Source organism: Rhamphochromis sp. 'chilingali', assembly GCF_963969265.1.
Source record: "Rhamphochromis sp. 'chilingali' genome assembly, chromosome: 18".
Classification (NCBI taxonomy): Eukaryota; Metazoa; Chordata; class Actinopteri; order Cichliformes; family Cichlidae; genus Rhamphochromis; species Rhamphochromis sp. 'chilingali'.
In genome coordinates this window covers 16590760-16613209 of record NC_137945.1, presented here as the reverse complement: position 1 = coordinate 16613209, position 22450 = coordinate 16590760, and the positions used below count along the sequence as shown (strand labels likewise).

At 38.8% G+C, this 22450-nt stretch overlaps 2 protein-coding genes and 2 long non-coding RNA genes across 4 annotated transcripts; all 4 read left to right on the top strand.

Annotated features, from left to right (window-relative positions):
* The first annotated feature begins 1798 nt into the window (after nt 1-1798).
* LOC308385609 lies at nt 1799-2426 on the top strand. The gene is made up of 3 exons (XR_013969586.1): nt 1799-1908; nt 2019-2120; nt 2289-2426. It is a non-coding gene; the product is annotated as an uncharacterized lncRNA (long non-coding RNA).
* A 1567-nt stretch (nt 2427-3993) lies between these two features.
* On the top strand, nt 3994-5539 carry LOC308385606 (cystatin-B-like). Its single transcript, XM_080864629.1, has 3 exons — nt 3994-4183; nt 4263-4364; nt 5002-5539. Exons 1-3 carry the CDS (start codon nt 4043-4045, stop codon nt 5128-5130), a joined length of 372 nt encoding a protein of 123 aa, XP_080720755.1. The 5' UTR covers nt 3994-4042; the 3' UTR covers nt 5131-5539.
* A 6275-nt stretch (nt 5540-11814) lies between these two features.
* Nucleotides 11815-13843, top strand: LOC308386055. Its single transcript, XR_013969701.1, has 2 exons — nt 11815-12512; nt 13252-13843. It is a non-coding gene; the product is annotated as an uncharacterized lncRNA (long non-coding RNA).
* Nucleotides 13844-18639: 4796 nt separating this feature from the next.
* On the top strand, nt 18640-20793 carry LOC308385372 (uncharacterized protein; the record flags this gene model as incomplete). The annotated part of the gene is made up of 1 exon (XM_080864226.1): nt 18640-20793. The coding sequence occupies one exon, from the start codon at nt 18640-18642 to the stop codon at nt 20791-20793; it is 2154 nt and encodes a 717-aa protein (XP_080720352.1).
* Between the last annotated feature and the right edge of the window lie 1657 nt (nt 20794-22450).

Sequence of the window (22450 nt, the reverse complement as noted above, 5' to 3'; positions counted from 1 at the left end):
GAAATTGTTGGTCTTTAATCCCACGACCCAGCTGCCATAGGCAGAACCTGGATTCACTGCAAAACATAGTATCTCTCAGCATGTTCATGTTCGGTGCATGTGTTGCTAATATCATTGCAGATTGTCTGGGTAGAGTGGCATCAACCAAAACTTTGCAAATCTGTAGCAGACTGCTTACGGTTTCTAAGTGCTGACAGTGACAGTACGGTAACGGTCTGCTTGTGGTGCCGTCTTCTTAGGACACCAACTTCTCTGCTTGTCTCTGACATAGAAGTCAGTCTGGAGATGGTATTAAGGCTCACTCAGAATAATTTTGCATATTGGTTTTGTGGAACATCAGCTTGAAGTTGCCCTGTGGCACAGGCCCTATCCACATCAGTTAAATGTAGTATGCTTGGAGCAGACCTACGCCGCATCAAATTGCAAAAAGACCATCAAATCTTCTGAGTATATATGCAGTAGGGTTATATGCCATACTGTTGGCTTTAGAATAGGTGGAATGGTTATTTATTTGTTTTTGTCTGAATGTATTATTGTAGGGTCTACCTTATAATATAAAGTGCCTTGAGGCGACTGTTGTTGTGATTTGGCGCTGTATAAATAAAACTATAGGTATAGGTATACATATAGGTATTGTGGGTAATGAAAGAGCAGATAGGTTGGCTAAAGAAGCTGTTAAAAAAGTAGATGTCGATGTGCAGATATCAAAAGTATAGTCTGGAAAGAAAGTAAGAATTTATGGAAACTGACTTGGTCATAGCAAAGTAAAAGGGAGAGATTTATATAGGGTACAACACGCAATAGAAGTTAAGAGAAGTAGAGGAATAAATAGGCAGGAGGAGATATTAATAAGGGGAATACGAACAGGTCATTGTTTTCCGAATGGCACTCTCCTTAGAATGAGGAAACATTCGACTGGTTTATGTAACTGGTGGAAACGGTTGAACATGTACTTATTATTTGCAGGAAGTATGCCAGTCAAAGCAGAGTGTTGAGGGTAGAAATGGGTGGTACTACAGAGCAGAAAAGTTTGAAAGGTAGTTGAGTGGTTAAGTCATGATGAAGGAAAAGGAGTGGTTTTTCGTTTTTTGAGAAATACTGGACTCATCAAGAGGATCTAAGGTTTTGGAAGCGATGTAACAGTAAAACCCAGGAGATGGCAGCAGTGCAACATCTTTGGATGCAAGCTGCCATTAAAAATGAAGGAAGAAGAAGAAGATTCTTTGGTGGCAGACAGGATTTGACAAATTATCATTATTCTTTTTATCAATCTCTTTACTTGTTTTTGGAGTTCTTTGCAAAACTGCAAGTCTCTGCAATCACCCCTTCAGTTAAAAAAAACCTGCAGACCTGGCATATTGATCTGAGTCAAGTTTGATAGCTTATCTCTCGAACAGTCAGCTTAAAGAATTTGCAAAGCTCATTTTGTTTATTTAAGATAACTTTTGACAGACACAGCTGTGCCACATAATGGAGTTTTGTAAGACATTTATATCAGACTACAGACTGACAGGACTGCAAGAAACACCTCTTAGTTATCGCCCTTTTTAGTCATCTAAAGAAAAGTTCATATAAAAGCTTAGGTTTTATCTGTTTTAAAGACATTTAAAATTTAAGACGCAATTACACAAGTAGATATTTGGAGAAGACAGCGTAAGCAAACATTTAGGGTCTGTGGTTACACATGTTGCTCCACCTATCATGTGTTAGAGCCACCTTCCAGTAAGTTTCCAGGTCACTTATCCAGTACATGTACTCGGAGAGGCACCAGTATGTTTGAGTCACACAAAACCAGAAAATTGACACCTCTATTTATTTCAGCTGACTTTCAGAATGGCTGAAATGGTATGCGCAGGATTCATGGAGACGAGGGCCGCTGATGAGGAAATTCAGAAAATCTGTGATGAGGTGAGCTGAGTGTTATGTGAGTAACATTCAGACTCACATAACACTCAGACACATCAAGTCATTGCTCTGCATTTTACGTCATGTTTTGCATTTATTTTGTCCATACACAGGTTAAGTGTCAAGTAGAGGAAAAAAGAAATGAAGCATATGCAGTTTTTAACGCTGTTCAGTACAAGAGTCAGGTGTTGCAAGGAGTCAACTATGTCATCAAGGTAATTAAAACTGTGATATTATGCATGTTAGGAATTATTAACGAAAGAAAATAAAGTATTTATGGACTGAGTTACTTGCGAGCTCCAGATGACCTGTTGAACAGATGAACATCTTACTGAAGATCTTCAGCGTTCAACAAGTACAAGTTTCCTCTGATTTGACTGCAGGTACATGTGGGAGGATGCAGCTACCTTGATCTGCGAGTCTGGAAGAAGCTTACATGTCATGGAGGGGAAGCTAGTTACTGGTATGGAAGACCATCATGACAAAGATCCCATCCAACCTTTTCAATGTGATCACACTTTGTTTTTTTGCTGCTCTCTGTCTCCAAGCTGCTGCCTCATGACATGTGCTAAAAGAAAAAAAATGCAATAAAGCTCCTTCAAAAGTAACAATTATAGGAAATCAATCATTTTAATTATAATATTTCTAGACATATTGCACTGACTGGACTGCAACTTGAGAGGTTTGAAGCATTAAAAGTTGAATTCTGTAACAACAAAATAAATTGTGTTGTTGATTTCTTGCCAGTTATAAACTCAGGCTTTTACCAGCAAACTGAAAATATGTTTAAAATAAGTCAAGTCTTCATAATAAACACACCAATTGACAGTTTAGTATGACAACTATACATTTATAGGTGTAAATGATACTTGTGTGGCACAGTGGTGCAACGACCCAAAGACCTGTATGTTAGGTTATCAGTGTTTTTTTGTCGGCTATAAATGTGAATGTGGGCATGTGTGTGTCTCTCTGGTTGGCCCTGCCATACCAGCTCTGGTATCTGTATTGGATCGATACTAGCATGTTGGATCAATCTTTTTTTTTTACTATCCCCTTAGGTTCAGTAGGTATAACTGAATTGCATTAGATAAAGTTTTTGGAAATGCTGAGGTTTGGGTGTCAGAAGTAGGATAACCTGAAAGGAAGAGCAGAAAGCAGTTTTTTAGGCCATGATTCATGTTTGATCCTCTCCAAATTATACAATCACACCTCACACCCTGTACTTCCACTCACTACCTGTTGTGCCAAAAACTAATTTCCAGTGTTTCCGTGTTTTGTTTTGCTTTTAAAATGCGTAATTTGTATGTTTGTAAATACACTTTGGTGAACAGGGTTTTATTAGTCCTTTATTTATCCAGGTAAAAAATCTCATTGAGATTAAAAATCTCATTTTCAAGAGAGACCTGGTTTACATAGGGGTTATATATAAAATGTAAAAATGGCCTGTTTTTCAGGTATCTGTATAACTCTGTGTTATTGTATTTACATTGTAACCAATCCGGTCTGTATGTGTCCACTTAAACTATGTTTAGAGAACTATTGTTATATTTGTTGCAGTTTCTGCTGTCCTCTTGGCCAGATTACTCTTAAAAAGACACTTTTAATGTCAATGCGAGATTATTTTTAACTGGATAAATAAAGGATATATAAAAGTCAGTGCCAAAAACTGATTGCGGATTCTACCTTCTTACAGAAATGTTGTTTGTGGCTCAAGATGACTTGATATTATTCGTGAAGGCAATGTTCAGCACAAAGTTACACTGATGCGTGAGGGATACGTTTGACATATGTTTTGCATAGAGCAACAATTTATTTATAGCAGTACAGTAATCAGTTTCTAGTAAATACTGGAAATCAGTTTTTGGCAGACGATCATTTTTTGGTACAACACCGACAGACTCGAGCGTCAGCTCAGACTAACCCACACATGCAGTAAAAAACGGACAAAAAATGGACAAAAGTAATTGTTTCCGTATGTAAGTGTGCTTCTCTTTTTTTCATGTTGGCAAATACCGCCCCGCCCACAACCCCCTTCTCCCTAAGATGATGGTACGGTCCAAAATGTGTTTATGTGGGTTTTTTTTTTTTTTTTTTTAGCCTACAAACAAACGCATCTTTTTCCGTGCGCTGGTCCAAAATGCGGAGTCTTGTGAATTGGCGTGTGTTTATAACCTTTTTGGTCGTTTTTTACCAACAAAATGTTGTCGGAGTAAAAATGATCGGAGGGTTGACCGAGGAGAAGCAGGCTGATGAAGCAGTTCAAAAGATCTGCGATGCAGTGAGTAGAAAAGTGAGATTTGACACTCGCACACACGGAGCCTGTGCTTCATGTTGGTGTTGCTGTTATTGTTCTTCAGATGAAGCCTCTCGCAGAGCAGAAAACCGGGAGAAACTTCGAGGTTTTCACTGCAGAGAGCTACAAAACGCAGCTCGTAGCTGGGACCAACTACTTCATTAAGGTAATGTTTGTAATTCAAGCGTTTATGTGTTAATTTATATGGAGGTTCATACAAAACTTAAACTGTTATGGTTAAAACTGTCACAGCCATAACAGAGCTCAAAAAATGTTCTGTTTGTGAACACTAGTGCCATCATGCACTATGTAGCCAAAGAAGTGGATGCCCCTTTTCCACATTGTAAGATAGTTTATTTACTTTCCAGCTCTTTAAAACTTCGCAGCAAAATGTTGAGGAAAAGCACCGAGTTTTTTAAATGGACTAACAATGAGGTGGAGTTATTGCTGCGAGTAACACAAAAGTACAAAGTTGCAAAAGTGAGTGAGAATGAAAGAATTTGAAGAAAAGCTATCTGGAGCATGTACAAACTGATATTAATCTTTAATAGGGTGGTCAAAATGTCAAAATTGATAGCAAACAAAACTACTGCTGTGTAATGCCCTCCGTCATCTTAGTTTGTGAACACTAGAAACATTGTGCACTCTATATAGATGAAGACGTGGATTCTCCTTTTCACATGTTAGCATGTTGTTTGGCCCACAGCTGTGGCTTACATTACCACAGCTGTGATAAAATGATCAGGAGTACTTCTATGTGCACATTAAGCATCTCCTTTAAGTTTCCTTGTATTTCCTTGCAGGTCCATGTGGGAGGAGGCGAATATGTTCACCTTCGTGTTTACAAGAAACTCCCGGCTTATGGAGGAACGCTCCAGCTGACCAGACTGCAGCACCCCAAGAGTCAACATGATACTATTGCATACTTCTAATGGGAGAACGAACCAGCCAAAGCATCAGTGCCCACAGTAGTCACATTGTAATTCATTAATAACCTCCCTCTTCATGAGGGGAAAGCTTTCCTTGTTTCCATATAATAACATACTGCAGATAATGGAAATAAGACTAGATCAGTTAAATACGAGGTGGGTAAATAAATAAAGCAGAATTTTTTTTGTGTGTGTGTAATTGTAAGATACATTCTGTGGTCATATGGGCTATTTTTAAAGTATTTGATTGGTTGGGGAATTGAACTGCCTCACAATTCACCACTTATGTGACTCACTTCAGAGATGCCATCAAGGATAACCAGCGCAGTTTCAAAGAAACAAATAAAACATCTACTTTTGTCCATAGTGAAACAGATAATACGTTTGAAATAAACATTATGCTTTAAAAAGAGCTGTAAAATAGTGAGACTGTCATGGTGAATTGGGTTGAAGGACTCAGGTGCGAGACTTCTTGCAGAGTGACAGTGAATTTATTCACAGTGAAAAAAATAAGGCAACAGTTCGAGTCTGTAATCCAAAAGGGCAGTGCAGTGATACGGTGACTTGTCCCCGCGGTGACAGTGCAGTGATTATCCAAAACTACTTGTTCTTGTGCCCGCTCCTCCTCCGATCCCTGGATCCTGGAGGCAGATGAGAAAAACACACGCACGGTAACTTAAACGTTCTCTCTCCTTCACAAACTAGGTACGCTAATCGCGACTACGCTACCCGGTTTAGCTCAACGTTCCAGCGTTGGTTGTGACCCGACCGCACTGTTAAATAGGTCTGCTTTGGATTAGTAGCAGCCGGCGAAGTGATTAAGCACAGGTGCGGCGATTCCAGCTCAGGATGCTCCCCCCGGGTCAGCTGCCGTTCCGTGCCATGGCTTCCGGAAGTACATGTTCCCGGATACAAACACGCACACAGGATGGAGAGGAGAACACCACAAAGTACACACAAACACAACAAAAATTGGCAAGGCGACCGGTGAGGACCGTCTAGCCGTGGCAGAGACATCTATAGTCTGTGCTGTAACCCAGCAGTATTGAGACATCGCTCTGGCAGTGTGTTTGGGATCATCGTCTCACTGAAAAACGAAGCCATCTGGTTGTTGTAAAGGGGTTTTCTCATGACCATGGAAATGATTCTGCGATCATCCACCCCGGTTGTCTTTCTTTGACATTCAGATCTTTTTTGCATTGCTGATTTCACCAATCCTTTGTTTCTTTCTCAGGATAGAATAGAATAGAATAGAATAGAATTCAACTTTATTGTCATTGCACATGCACGGGTACAGGGCAACAAAATGCAGTTTGCATCCATCCAGAAGTGCTTTAGTGATATAGATATATTACAATATATATTAGCAATAATATAGTTATGTAAGTATATTACAGAAATGGGTCTATTATGGTATGTTATAATGTACACGGTATGAAGTATGTTGTGAATATTCTATAACTATAAGTATGTACAGGCTGTAGTGAGTACAAGCTATGTACAGGCTATGAACAGGATATAAATATGAAAAACTATACGGAATATGAAATAAATAACTTTACAGAAATCTGAGATATACAGCTATACAGAAATGGGAACTGTGCAAGTTGTAAACAGTTGTAGGGTTAAAAATTATCGTATGTACAGAATGATTATTTACACAGAGCTATACAGTAGTGCAGTTAAGATAAGTGAGGGTGTGGATAATTCCTACAGAGGCTATATAAAGTGCTGGTGGTTGTGAGTGGTGGTTCAGTCCATGTTATTATTGTGTGTTTGAGGGTACAGTTGTCCATTGTGGGTGTGTGTATGTTCAGTCCGTGTGTTAACGTGGGTCAGATGTCAGGAGGCAGAGTTCAGGAGTCTGACAGCTGTGGGGAAGAAGCTGTTCCGGTACCTGGTGGTCTTAGTCCGGAGGCTCCTGTGGCGCCTCCCAGAGGGCAGGAGGGTGAAGAGTCCATGTGATGGGTGACTGGGGTCTTTGATGATTTTCCCAGCCCTTTTCAGACACCGCTTCCTGTAGATGTCTTTTATGGCAGGAAGTGGTGCTCCGGCGGCGCGATGGGCAGTTTTCACGACCCTCTGCAACGCCTTCAGAGCAGTTCCCTTACCAGACTGTTATACAGTTGGTCAGGATGCTCTCGATGGTGCAACGATAGAAGTTCACCAGGATGTCTGTAGAGGAAGAACATTATATATATATATATATATATATATATATATATATATATATATATATATATATATATATATATATATATATATATATATATATATATATATATATATATACATACATACATATATATATAATGTTCTTCCTGTATGTTGTCTAGAGGAATTTGGTGTAGCTTGGGTGAGGAGATTACTTTTATGACCCCCAGGATGTACGACGCACCCACACCTACATGCACACTCACTCATGTACTCATGCATACACACAGAGTTTGCAGGACACCATGGGGGTTTTTATGATAGGGTTGCTTCTACAAAACTGTGTTTCACAGACAAAGGAGGGAAGATTTGCACCGGCCTTGCACATCTCCCCTTCTAGAAGATGCATGCTTAAATGAAGATGAATAAAGGTTTTGTGAAAATGACTACTGAGTCCGGTGCCGTCTCTGGATGCCTGGAGGAATAAAAAAGAACCGGGGTGAAACTGATTTCGTAACACTATGGAAGTCGGAAGAGGAAGTAGTTCCTTCCAAGTTAGATGATCCGAATGATATAGTTTCTTTCCTAACCCTAACCCATATCCTGTTAGTGATAAACTACAAATTTACTCCAAATTACTAAAAAAATGATATTTTAATATGAAAATCGATTCTAAAACATTAATAACTGTAACTGGAGGAATTGATATTTGAACCAAAAACTTCAATATTGATCTGCACAACACTACTGTTCACAGCAAAATATTCCAAATGCAAGCACCACGCCTCAAATCAGCTCAAGGCCATTTATCTGCTTAATTGATAATAACATAATGAATGAATTGCCCACATCTGCATAGCACATAGCGTTTGAGTCAATTGTCCAATTACTTGTAGTTCTTTTAAAAAGAGGGTGGCATATGTTAAGTAGCTGAAACTCTTAAACCCTTCATCCAATTTGAATGTGGATACCCTCAAATGAAAGATGAGAGACATTGTGTCCATAACATAACTATAATATTGTTCAGTAAGAAGTTGAGAGAATTATTTGAACCAAAAACTTCAAATCTGGTTTCATCTCTCCATAAGACCTGTGGCCACTGATATTCAGTGCAGTTCTTGTGTAACTTTACATATTTCAGCTTTCCTTGAAAATGGTAAACGGTAGATGGACCGACTGTGTCAGATATTTTTTCTCATTTCTGAGGGCAATGCTTTCAGATACAGTTAATCCGTTGTAGGTTGTTTTTTGTTTTGTTGTTGTTGTTGTTGTTTTTTCTTTAGGTCTGCCACTCACTTGTTGTTCAGTTTCTTCATTTTTTTTAAGAACTGTAGATTATACTAAGTTATACCAGCTTTTTGGCTAACAGCTCATTGGAAATCACCTTCTGGTGCAAAAATACTGATTTATGTATGTCAAATGGTACTTTTTTGTCAAATAAAACTATTCCTCTGAAAGTGCTCAGGCATAAGGACTGGTCTGAAAATAAGTGGAAAAACACCCAGAGCTCAAGGTTTGTTTGTTTTTTTAAAGACAAGTGAACAATGAATTACAATAAGTTAGACATGATGAAATAAAGGCATGAATAACAGTAATTCTGAGCAATCAATCAATCAATCAATCAATCAATCAATCAATCAATCAATCAATCAATCAATCAATCAATCAATCAATCAATCAAGGCTTTATTCGCCACGTGCAGGTTGCCCTGCAGTGAATTAGGAACCCCCGAAGCAAACACAGCAGCCATCCTGCCCAGCGCTACCATTCCAGCGCGGGCTCAGACCCACCGTGTTCCCAGGAGGGAACAAGCATCGAAGGCTTTTGGAAAGGGAGGGGGGATGAGTGTGTGCATATCAGTGTATATGTATGTGTGTGCATGTCCAGAGTTCAGCTGAGACAGTGTCCTTCGCCCTGCTAGGCTAAGTAAACAGTCTTCCAGCCAACCCAGGTGGCCTTGCATGGAATGGGAAGGAACAGTCTAAACACAGTCCATTATCAGGGTGTTTTTGTCGGTTCCAGCCTTGCGACCGCAGCTGGCGCCGAAGGGGTATCCACATGTGTCAAAATGCTGCTCGCAGAGCAGAAAGCCAAGAGAAACTTTGAGGTTTTCATTGCACAGAGCTACAAAACACAGGTCGTAGCTGGGACCAACTACTTCATTAAGGTAATGTTTGTAATGTAAACAGTGGCAACTTTACAAATCTCTTCAATATAAAAACATATCATCAATAAGAGTATTGATGGTAGATGATCTGATCTCTCAGGGGAAACTAAAGCGATGATCACTGGATTTTTTTTCAGCTACTGCTTCTACACTCTGCGCTTATGTGGTTTTACATTTATGCAGAGGCTCATACAAAACTTTTAGACTTTTTAGCCTGAAATGTTACTTATCACTGCAAAATTTGAGAGAAACCTGCAAAATAAAATGAAAATTTATGTGCACTTCATACTGTTTCAGCCATGAACAGAGCCCAACAAACGTTCTGTTTGTGAGCCATCAGGCACTCTATATATATGAAGGTGTAGATTCTCCTTTTCTACATGTTAGCATGTCGTTTGGCTAGTGTGACTTACCACAGCTGTGTTAAAATGATCAGCACTTCTATGTGCACATGATCTCCTTTAACTTTTCTTGTACTTCCTTGCAGCTCTATGTTGGAGATGAAGAATATGTTCACCTCCGTGTTTATGAAAAACTCCCGTGTGATGGAGAAGAGCTCGAGCTGACTGATCTGCAGCACCCAAGACTCAATATGACAGTATTGAGTACTTCTAATGGGACAATGAACCAGCCAAAACATCAGTGCCTACAGCCTGTACTCTCATTGTAATCCATTAATAACCTGCCTCTTCATGAGGGAAAAGCTTTCCTTGTTTACATATAATAACATACTGTAGATAATGGAAGGCAAAGTTGATCAGTTAAATACGAGGTGGGTAAATAAATGAAGCTGATTATTTTTTTTCTGTTGTAATTTCTAATTTTGTGAAAAACCTGCAGTTTCAGGAGCAGACCCTATTTCTTCATTTGTCACACTGAAAGAGGCCAGACAATTGCATAATCAGTGAAGGTAAACACGTCTCTTTCCTAATATGGGCAACAGGTAATCAATATAAAATATGTATATTTTTTGGGAAATGGTGCAGACCTTTTGTGCTCAAAGCTGATGAGGGACCACTGGACGTGGAAGACGTTGTCACTGACCACCTTTGGTTTGCTGTCTTTGACCAGGAACTTGAAGTTGTCCATGGTTTCCTGGACGTTCTCCTGATGAAACACGTACCCAGACCCAGATTGATATCGGCTACGAAGCAATAAGGCCACATTAGTAATGATCAAAAACTAGCGTTGTGCATTGCGCACTAGCACAAGACAAAGAGGACTGGAGCAGAGAACTTCTAAATTTGAAATCTCGCTCTGACTTCTGGTTTCATTGGATTACAAGATAGTCCAAAATGGACTGCCTTGTAATGAATAAGGCATGGCACTGTTTCATTTCAGGTTAGACACATGAATACAGTTTGAACTAATGGAGTTATCTAAATGTATTTTTCTGTTTGGGGTTTTTAGTGTTAGTGCTTCTTCATCAGTTCATTCATGTTCATGCATTTGTTTTTCATGTTTCAATTACTTCTTGTTTTCAGTAGCAGTTGGCTTGATTTATTACTTTGTTACCACCATGTTTTCTTCTACCCAGCAACGCTTTCCTGATCCTCCAGAGGATCCCAAGGAGATCTCAGGCCAGATGAGACATAAAAGTAGTAAAATACCTATAGCTTTTTTTGCCCCCCCCCCCCCCCCAGGGCATTCCACCCCCCCCCCCCCCCCCACCCCCGCGGGCATTTCTCCCCTCCCCTATCCCCCTCCGCGTCCATGTGCGTGTGCACGTGCGCGAGAACGGACTTTTTGCACGTGCATGTGGGTCCAGGGGGTCATATGAGTTCACATGTGTTTAATAGCGTATTATTTAATGAAACCATTATGTGTTTTAATTAAACTCTTTTTAAAGGATTGTATAGGTCTCAGAGTTCTGTTATTTAGACATAGATGATTTAATTTAACTACTTTAGGGGTATTTTAACTAGTTAGGAGCCTTTTGCATTTTCTTCAGTGGTATTTAGGAGCAAATAGTTTTCAAACAGAGGGCCGCAAATAACAGGTATCCCTTTAGAAATAAACAGTGATACTTCTAAAAACCGTGTATTCCCACACAGCATTTAATTTAGCTAGTTTAGGAAGATTTCACTTTTCTAATAGTTTCACAGGCTAATAGTTTTTAAATAGAGCACCACAAACAAAATGTATCCCTTTAGAAATAAACTGTGATACTTCTAAAAGTACATATTTGCACTAGCGCTGTATCAACCTCATTGTGGCTTTAATGCAACTAGTCTTATAATTATCTACTTGTCTGCAACAGTTAGACTCGATGATTACACATAGATGATTTAACTACTTTAGGGGCATTTCACTTTTCTAAAAGTTTCACAGGCCAATAGTTTTAAATAGAGCACCGCAAACAACATGTATCCCTTTAGAAATAAACTGTGATACTTCTAAAAAACACATATTCACACACTCTGTAACAGTTAGACAGAGGGGGGGTACAGTTAGGCTCCCAACAGTCTGTAAAAAAGGTATGAAGCAACAAAAGAGGAGACCTTATCAAGAGCATCCCAGCCCAAAGGTGTTTCTTCACAAATAGTTAATTCCCACACTCTGCAACAGTTAGACTCGATGATTACACATAGCTAATCAGAGGGGGTGCAGTTAGGTGCCCAACAGTCTACAAAGCAACAAAAGATGCTCCTTATCAAGAGCATCTCAGCCCAAAGATGTTTCTTCACAAACAGTTAATGGCTTTAATGCAACTAGTCTTATCATGTCAGAGGCCAACAGAAACCATGTCCAACAGAGTCTCCAAAGGCCTGCCACCTTTCTTCCTTACATCGTGCTCTTTTATTTCTACATCTCAGAGGTCAACTGAAAGTAGCCCCACCTATATAAAAACACCCCATCAGACACACAGTATATTCCACACTACTTCACAACTGCCGCAAGGTATAGCGTTTTAACTTTTTATTTTTTCACCTGAATGGGCGTTGTAGCCGACTTTGCTACCCGCACAGAGCGTTTCTGACAGTCGGGTGCTGCTTATACAATAGAGAAAAGCAACAATACAGAATGTTTCTCTGCTCCAAGAAATCCGAGGGCCTTTCACAAGGTAAGCATGTCTGTTATACCCAGGGCATAAATGTCTGTATGTCAGTGCTGATTATTCAAACCCTGTTTAAAATGTGACACATATGTTGTCCGAAAACATTTCCTCTAAATTTGCAAAGTTACTGATTTAAAAAATATATATTTTCGAATTTTTAGTTGCATGTCAAACATATGATAGACTCTTGAGCATATTCGTATAGCTAAATTCACAATGGTATAACCGTGCTAAATAAAAGAGGCCCAAGCACCAATGCACTCTAATCCACTCCGCTAAACTGTATGTTGATAAGTACATGAAGCGTACCTCTACCTCTACAGCTGAAAACAGTTTGTATCCGCACTCTGAGGATCTGCTGAATTGTTTTTAATACGGCACTTTTTGACGAACAGCAGATGATGATGAAATCCTCTTTATTGTAGAAACTGTCCCTAAGCTATTGTTGCTCATACTTACTGAGGTCCCTAGCTACTTCCTTACTATGTCAGTAAACTTTTTTGAAAAGGAAGCTGTTGTAGATTTAAAGAAACATCTTAATTGAAGCAAAGGCAAAAAAAAAAACTGGAATGAATTTTATGTGACTGTTCATATTAAAGCCAACAAGTGAAAATCCAAAAAACGGCTTCAATCCTTTGTATTAATGATCTCCCCCCTCTCTCTCTCTCTCTATGTGTGTGTGTGTGTGTGTGTGTGTGTGTGTGTGTGTGTGTGTGTGTGTGTGTGTGTGTGTGTGCCCTCACAGAAGGAAGGTCACAGCAGGAGTTTTTCTCAAACGCATTACCAATCAGTTTTTTACAAGAAGTGTAGCTCACACAATGGTATAAATGTATTCTTTGCGATACTTTATAAATATGAAACTCTAAAGATTTTGAGTTCGGGCACATTGTGAAGCAAGAATCTAAATATCTGTGTCACAATGATTTCTATAAAAGCGCGTTGTTTGTGGGGATAATGTAACAAATCTTTTGTGCGTCCTATTAATGATCAATGATAATTGAAGAGGAACCCAGGCTCGGGACATTTTCATGACAAGTGACAGCGCAGACAACTACTAACGAGAGAACATGTTTTATCATCATAAAGACTGTGATATGAAGCATCGTTAAAGTGTCACTTCAGTAATGTTGACTCATGCTTTTAATAATGACTTTAAAACACTAAACTCTAATTTCTGTGGTTTATTTTAAGTTTACAGAATATAACATGTGGTAAGACGACGAGTTTTACTTCTCACTGTACGTGTTATGTGTATCTATTTATCATGTATGCTACTTTGCTCTGTGGACTGTAAAATGTTTCATTGTGTTCATGAAATAAACCAGACTTTCACCGTCTGCATCTTTTACTGTTTTTCTGCTTTTGTTCACTCCAAGTTTGACAAAACCTACAGATATCCAGAGTTAACTCACTAACAATGTGGAGCAGTCTCAGTGTATTTAGCTGCTTTTTTCCCTGAACACAACCAACTGAGAGAAACGCCTGTAGGCCTCACTTTGGTCATTTGAACACTGAAGGAGATTTGTTCCATAGACACCTTATACTAGTGTTTCCTGCATTTAATCCATCACTACTATGTTCTATATAAATCCAGATTCCTTTTATAGTTTGCAGTGAAATTTGTTAAACCGTTGCTTAATGGGACAGAAGTACAAGTCACTCTTTACTAACACATTTGTAGATAAATTTATTGCTAAACAACGCAGCTAGCAGTCTCACACACTCTTTAGGTTTTTCAAGTTATGTGTGTAAGGGTTTAGTCTATCAAACCTTACCCTTTTCTCCCCAGTATCACAACAGTATGACTCCCAAAGTACGGCTCAGTAAACAACCTATGACTCTAAAGACAGAACAGAAAGATACAGTTGGAAGATGAATGATTGCGTTTTTATGATGCATAGTAAAACGACCCCCTCTTCTTCTTCTCTGTGCTGGTGTTGTTGTTGTTGCGTGTGTGTGTGTGTGTGTGTGTGTGTGTGTGTGTGTGTGTGTGTGTGTGTGTGTGTGTGTGTGTGTGTGTGTGTGTGTGTGTGCCTTAGAAGTCAATTAATACATTAGCCATACTTAAAAAACATCTGAATTTCATTTAGAACTGAGATTGTAAGTTGTAAGCAGAAATCTTATGCACAGCCAGAAACATGTTTCCCCACTTTCACAATGCTGAGGTGTCAAATCCACAACCCCCAACAAATGGTTTGTTACACGCGGGTGTGAAGGGCAAGCTTTACTTACACAGCCTCACACACAGTAGATTTTTAAAGTTTTTGGGTACAGGGGTTTAGCCACAGATGCAACATCCACTTTTGATAAAGATTACTCCACCTGTTTATTTCTTAAGAAATTAAGCATCTTTATTAAGCTCTTATTTATAAATGTCTACACAATAATAGACACTGTGTGCTCTGTGACATTATAGTCTTCTTCTTCTGCTTCCATCGGTTTGCATTTTAAACTCCCAGCCTTTCAGTTTGTTATGAACGACTTATATTTCTAACATTTTGTGATATAAAAGTGAACCATGCGACTTTTTTTATTTGGCATGACTTAAGACACGAGTTATTTAAACAATTATAAATGACAGTGTGGTGGCCATAGTACTTTATGTGGGCCAAATGTGTTAAGGATAATGTTTATCAATGTAAAATTGCAAAGAATTTGTGGATAGATTATAACATTTTGTAAACAGTTACCTCAGAAGCTGTACTGGCAGTTCTGTGTATGTAAGGTAAAACTATCCACAGTACTACCACTTAAGTAACTAAACACATAAAGTCACCCTTACCAATAATCCACTGCTCCTTGAAAAAAGTAGCACAAACAGACAACTGACTGAGCAATGATAAGTAGAGCTACCCGAGGCCGAGACTCAAGCAGAAGAAAATTAAAAGTTGTTGTTTTTGTGGCTCGAAAAATTAAAGAAAGTATGTTTAATAATTCAACAAGACCCGCACCTTCAACACATGTACATTCAAATTTTGGAACAGGCTCATCATTGCTGTTGTTCAATAGTTTTTATCCGTTCGAAAAAGTCATTTTACGGCTTTAATATTTCCAGCTGATAAGGAGAATGAGTGCATTTCAAATGAGCGTCCAAAGGCTTTAAACATCTGCTTTGTCTGTAACGACAGTATCAAACTACAGAGTATTGTTTTTACTAAAATTCAACATTTTCAGATGAAAATTTGGCTGCTTTTTGTTTTTTCACTGTAACACCCACCTCAACGCCGTTTTTAGGATATTCTTGGTGATCCCACCTTTTTCATATTTATGCTTTTGGCACTGAGGGTATCTGATACGCATGTTGTCACTGTGTTTTTGTACTACCAGCTGCGAGGGCTCTGCTTTTGCTTTGAGCAGTCTGTTTTTATTTTGTCTCGTGACTGTGTGGTTTTTTTTCAAACGAGATCCTCCTCAGTTTGATTTTGTTACCACAAACTTTGTGTGAAGTTCACAACAGAGGTAAAGAGATTTAAACACCCCAGTTTAAGGAGGCAGGCAGGGGTTGAACCAGCTGCACAGGGCTGGTGAAGCAGAGAGTGTCCGGGGAGATGTGCAACAGAAGCAGAGGGAACATTTTACAAGATTATAAATGGCACATTTAGGTGATTAAGGACTGTTGACAAGCTTAAAAGACACGTCCGTCAGAGTTCAACAACATTACAGTTTGATTAAATAAAACTTTTTTAAACTACACAAGGGTCATTTTCTCCTCTGATAGTAAGCATATTAAACATGTCAAGAAAGAAAGAGTATAAAGAAAAATAGTAAATGTGTGTCTAATTAAACTCTTCCTGTGAACCTTATATCATCCTTTAATATGTTTGGTGTTGCAAACTTGAAGAAGCACAGAAAAGATCATCAGACATTAATCTAATCAGTTTTCAGCCTTCATTCATATTGAAAAGTTGAAATCTTCCCTGCTAAACCCAAGTGCAGCGTTTAACACCGTTGACCATAACATGTTATTACAGCTATTATTAAATGGAGAGTCCTCTTCACACACTGAGCTTAATTATGAAGCTCCACAGGCTTCTGTGCAAAGACCAGTTTTGTTTACATTATACTTGCTTTAGAAGGCATAGCATAGCATACATTTTCACTGCTATGCATATGATACCCGCTTTTATTGGTTAAACCACCGGGATGTCTTAGACACATAATGAGCTTTAATTTTCTGCTTCTAAGTTCAGATAAAATCGAGGTTATTGTAACGGGGCGTAAAAATCTTAGAAACACTGTGGCTAACAAGATCCTTACTCTGGATGGCATCGTCTTGAGTCGCCTGTTGTAGTGATTTGGCACATTATAAGTAAAATTGAAACATACAATCCCATAGCACAACATCAACATTTATTTATATACAAAAATAAAAATGCTTGGAATGCCCTCGGGGTGGGGGGGGGGGGGGGGGGTGGGGGTGGGGGGGGGGGGGCAAAAAAGCTATAGGTATATTACTACTCATAAAGTATAAGCTCTCCAGTAGTTTCTGGGTCTTACTCATAATTGCCTTTGAGTTAGGTGTGCACTGATAATCTCCAAAGGGAAAATACCCAGGCAAGATCCCACTGGATGTCTTAGAACATAACATAGAGATGAACATAATTATTTTAGCCATTCAGACCCAATTTTAATAAAATACCATTACTAGGAAGTGAACTGACTCAGATCAGGTCTGATAGGGGTCAGTCAAAAATAACCACACGGGGTCAAAATGGGTTAAAAATAATTTTTTAAATATGCCAAAAATGTCACAAAGCACTGCAGCAGCTTGTTAAATCAGCAGGAGAACCAAATTCACATGATGGTCTTTAAAGACAATTAGTGCTGATTTTTATGCTTGCACACAATTTTGCTGTGAGGAGGGGGACACCCAAAAAAGACTGAATCTAAATAGTAAAAATCTTTTGCGAAGAATGCATTTTTTTTTTAGAAAATATCACTTCCATAATTTGCAGCCTTGGGCCAATTCACAGTACTTGGAGAAATAAAATAGCCTGGAAATGAACGTGAAAGTTATTATTGGCTCTCGGTTTCTCCTCATTTACACCTTCCACAGAAGGCTGTGGAAAGGAAACACTTAGATGAGAGCCCCACTGCTTCAAAATTGGCCAAATGACCTTCAGGAAGCTAAGCATAAACACCACAGAGATGAAAACAGTACTAAATTATGCATTAATATCCAGAATAGTAATATCTCAAACATATTTTTAGATTGATTACAAGCATTTGGCAGAATATGGGAGCAAATGCTCACAGTCGGGATGACGTTTACAGTTTGTACTAGAAATCTCATCTGTTTTATTTATTCATATTGCCTCCGTCTCTCAGGCTAAGGGTTATTTCAGTTATTGGGAATGTATTATCATTAAAACATGATGTTTACAAGCTTCAAATTGAGCATGCGACACATTAAAGTGGCTTTGTTTGATTTGTTGGGATATAGTTGGGATATATTTGCTGTACACAATATATCCCAACTATGACTGTGGTGATCCCACACTGAGCTGATAAGATAAGCATTTGCAGCATACCTTATCAAAAAGCAGCCTTCCTTTCCTTTTTAATATCATACACCATCAGCGAATTGATGTGAGTTTTTAAAATGCACATGTAGTATATGGTTTATTAGTATTCGCTATGACACAAAAAAGGAAAATTATCCTAATTTTTTATGAATATTTGAAGCATGAAAAGCAAAAAACATCAAAGCTTACAGGAGGACGGGAAAAGGCAAAACTTCACCCACTCCTTTGCTCAACCTGTGGTGAGCTGCAAACATAAAGCTGCTAAAATTAAGCAAAAAGCAAACAAATTATCCTCATTCAAAAGTCATGTGACAACCTCATTGGCTCACGGAATGTTGATGTTATTTTAAAAAATTCATACAAAACTATGACCTCATTCAAAAATGTCATGTGACAACCTCATTGGCTTATGGAATTCTGATGTCACAGGCTTCTAAAGCATTGATCCTTTGAAGCTTTGATCCTCATGAAGTCTTAAGTAGGGGTGAGGATGTAGAACTTTCAGTCCGTTATTTGCAGCACTTGTGTTAGCAGCATTCAAACGTTCACCAGTAAAGCATTTTCAAACATTTGGATCCTTTCCGTACTCACGGTATACAGACTCCAACATGTCTCAGAAACAGCAAGAAAGACAAGAAGTTGACCCCAGCTCTATTCCATGGTATGAGTCCCTAGACCCTTATATCAGCTCTCTTCCTTGGGATGAACAGGTAGAGTTAGAGGAAAAGCGACTGGAAGAAATGGAGAAAGAAAATCTCATGAACAGAGAAAAGATTAAGCTCCTGACGGAAGAAAATGAGAGAAAGAGCACTGAATTAGAAGAATTATCCTACCAGCTTGAAGAAAAACAGGGTATTATTGAGGAGAAACAATGGGCTCTCCAAGACGAGAAGAATCAGGAGCTCCAAGAAAAGCTTGATGGAGCTCTGGAAAAAATTAAAGATCTGCTCCAAAAGGAGAAAAAAGAGAGCATAAAACAGGAAAACATGCTCAAGAAGAATCAGGAGCTCCAAGAGAAGCTTGACGAAGCTCTGGAAAAAAATAAAGATCTGCTCCAAAAGGAGAAAAAAGAGAGCATAAAACAGGAAAACATGCTCAAGAAGAATCAGGAGCTCCAAGAGAAGCTTGACGAAGCTCTGGAAAAACTGAAAGAAATCCACCAAGAAGAGAAACAACAGTCCACACAGCAGAGAGACATGCAGCGCAAACTCCAAGCCATGGAGGAAAAATACAAAGCTCTGCATGTGAAACATGATAAAACTCTGCACAAAAATCAACAGTTGCTTCAAGACAAGAAGCAAATGGAAATGAAACTGAAACAAATGGACTCCAATGTTGACGAGATGGAGGAAAAACACAGATTGCTCCAAATCAGGCTCGAGAAAACAGTGCACAGAAATAAAGAGTTCATTCAAGAGAGAGAGCAACAAGAAATGCTTGAGAAAGAAACGGACTCCAAGCTTGAAGTCTTGGAGGAAGAACTGAAAATGTTGCAAATGACTCTTGAGGAAGCACAGCTCAAAAATAAAGAGATGCTTCATGAGAAAGACCAACAGCAAATACATCAGGAAGAAATGTATTGCAAGCTGAGGAACATCGAGAAACAAAATGAAGGCTTGCAAGTTATGTTTGATGAAGCTCTGGAGAGAAATAAAGAGTTGGTTCACGAGAAAGACCAACAGAAAATACAAAAGGAAGAAATGGATTGCAAGATGAAGAACATCAAGACACAAAATGAAGGCTTGCAAGTTATGCTTGATGAAGCTCTGGAGAGAAATAAAGAGTTGGTTCACGAGAAAGACCAACAGAAAATACAAAAGGAAGAAATGGATTGCAAGATGAAGAACATCAAGACACAAAATGAAGGCTTGCAAGTTATGCTTGATGAAGCTCTGGAGAGAAATAAGGAGATCCTCCAAGACAAAAAACAAGAGCCCGTAGAGCAGAGCGACCTGCAGAGCAAACTCCAAGCCATGGAGGAAAAATACAAAGCTCTGCAGGTGAAACATGACAAAACTCTGCACAAAAATCAACAGTTGCTTCAAAACAAGAAGCAAATGGAAATTAAACTGAAACAAATGGGCTCCAATGTTGACGAGATGGAGGAAAAACACAGATTGCTCCAAATCAGGCTCGATAAAAAAGTGCACGGAAATAACCAGCTGCTTCAAGAAAAAGACCAACAGAAAATACAACTGGAAGAAGAAAAACTTATTCTTCAGAGGAAAAATGAAGAACTCCAAGAACTGTATAATGAAACAAAGTACAAAACAACTGTACTGGAAGGAGAAAAGAAAAAACTGGCAAATCAATGCTCAGCGATGCAGAGTAGCATCAATGCAATGCTGAGAAAAAATACAGAACTTGAAGAACTTTCTAAGACCTTGAAGCACAAAAACACTGAAATCCAGGCACAAAAGCAAGAACAACAGAAAACACATAAAGACCTGCAGTGTAGACTTCAAGATATCCAGAAGAGAAACCAGCAGCTGGAAGACATGCACACAGATGTGCACAAGGCAAAGCAAATAGAGGAGGCAACAGTTAAAGAACTGAAAGACCATCTTAAAGAAAAACAAGAACAATTAGAAGACATGGTGAAAAGATGCAACAAACTTGAGAAAGAAAACACAGAAACAATGGATGAGCTGAAAACCCTCATCATTGAGAAAAAAGTGCTGGTGGAAGAATATCTAAAAAAGAAGAGAAAACGTTTCCACTGGTTCTGGAGGAGGGACACTGCTGCTTCTCACCTGATGTAAGCTCGTCTTCCTCCACCTCTATTCCATCTTCATTTTCCCCCTTCCCCTCCCTCCTTTTTCTTTTTTCACCCTCACCCCCCGACCAGTCCCGGCAGTTGACTGCCCCCTCCTGAGCCTGGTTCTGCCATAGGTTTCTCCTTTAGGTTTCTTTCACTTTAAAAGGAGTTTTTCCTGTCCACTGTCGCCTGGTGCTTGCTCAGAGGGGATTGTTGGGGTTTTCTCTCCTCTCTCTTTCCTTCTTTCTATCCCCCCTTTTCCCCCTTCTACCTTTTCCTTTACCCAATAAACACAATTGGCCTCATTTTACATGTGTTTGAAAAATGTCTTCATTCAACAATAATTCATCTTAGGTATAAAAACAGGAAATGGGTAATAGCAGCATGTGTGTTTGTGTGTGTGCATAATATACATACTTGTATACCAGAAGGAATTAATACTAGATGGGTAGAGACAGGTTTTAAAGACTAGAAATGAAAACATGTGAGTCCTATAATCTAAGCTCGTTTCACATTCATAGTAATTAGTTACTGATTACTTTTTTCAAGTAACTTGACCAACACTGATTCCAACTACTCACCAAGTGGTGGAAAAAGTTTGGTTTGGTTAAGTTTTGCTTTCATCTTTACTTTTGCGCCCTCCTGGGTCTCATTGTCTAATCAGCCTCTTGTGCATTTGTAATCCCACCTTTCCCTCTGCTTTGCCTCACAAACAGCATGCACGCCTGACTTGACTGCAGGATAAAATAAATACGGTCAGTATAAAAAGAAAAGCAGCAGAGAGAAGAAAACATTTAAAGTCCCTCCACCAAGCAAAGATTTATCAGTAAAACCTGGATTTTGGCAGCGTTTAGGAAAACAATTCATCCAAAATTAAGTATTAAGAATCAGTTTCTTATCCTGGTAAAAGGGAGAAAGGATGGACTATAGCAGAGGAGGTGAAAAAGCAGAGATTTATATAGAACAAAAAAAACTATGGAGTTTTATATCAGGAGGTGTGAAAAAGTTATGTAGGTTTGAAAGATGTGAAGAAAAGATAGAAAAGATTGAGAGAAGGGCAAAGAAGTCATCAGAGGGCAGTACAGCAGGAAGAGATATGGACAGAGAGCTTCCCTGTAGTCACATCTGAGAGGGTGCAATAACCAGAAAAGTAAAAAAGGTGAGAAAATAATGAGCTAAAAAAGAGAGCTGCAAAGGATATGAGAGAGAAATGCTGTAAGCATGTCTCCAGGCTCTGAATTGAAGGATTTTAGCACACAATGCTTTGTGTTTTCAAATTCACAAAATCATATTTTACGTTCTTGTAGCAACAACCATGTGAGACTGAAGTTTAATCAGAATCAGAATCAGAATCAGAAAGGGGTTTATTGCCAAATGTTGAGCAGGTTTACAACATTAGGAAATTGCCGCGGTGCTTCAGTGCAAACATAGTGTCATAAATAGCACTTAAATAGTGTCATAAATAGCACTTAAATAGACATGAAAAAATAAAAGTAGGGATAAGAATTAAAAGTGCTACGTAGAAAGATATGTGCATGAGCTGTACATGAGATATATACATGAGAATAAGAATTAAGAGTGCTACGTAGAAAGATATATACATGAGTGCAGGTGGTGATCAGTGCCAAACATGGAATGATGCAGGGTCTTTTCTTCTAAAT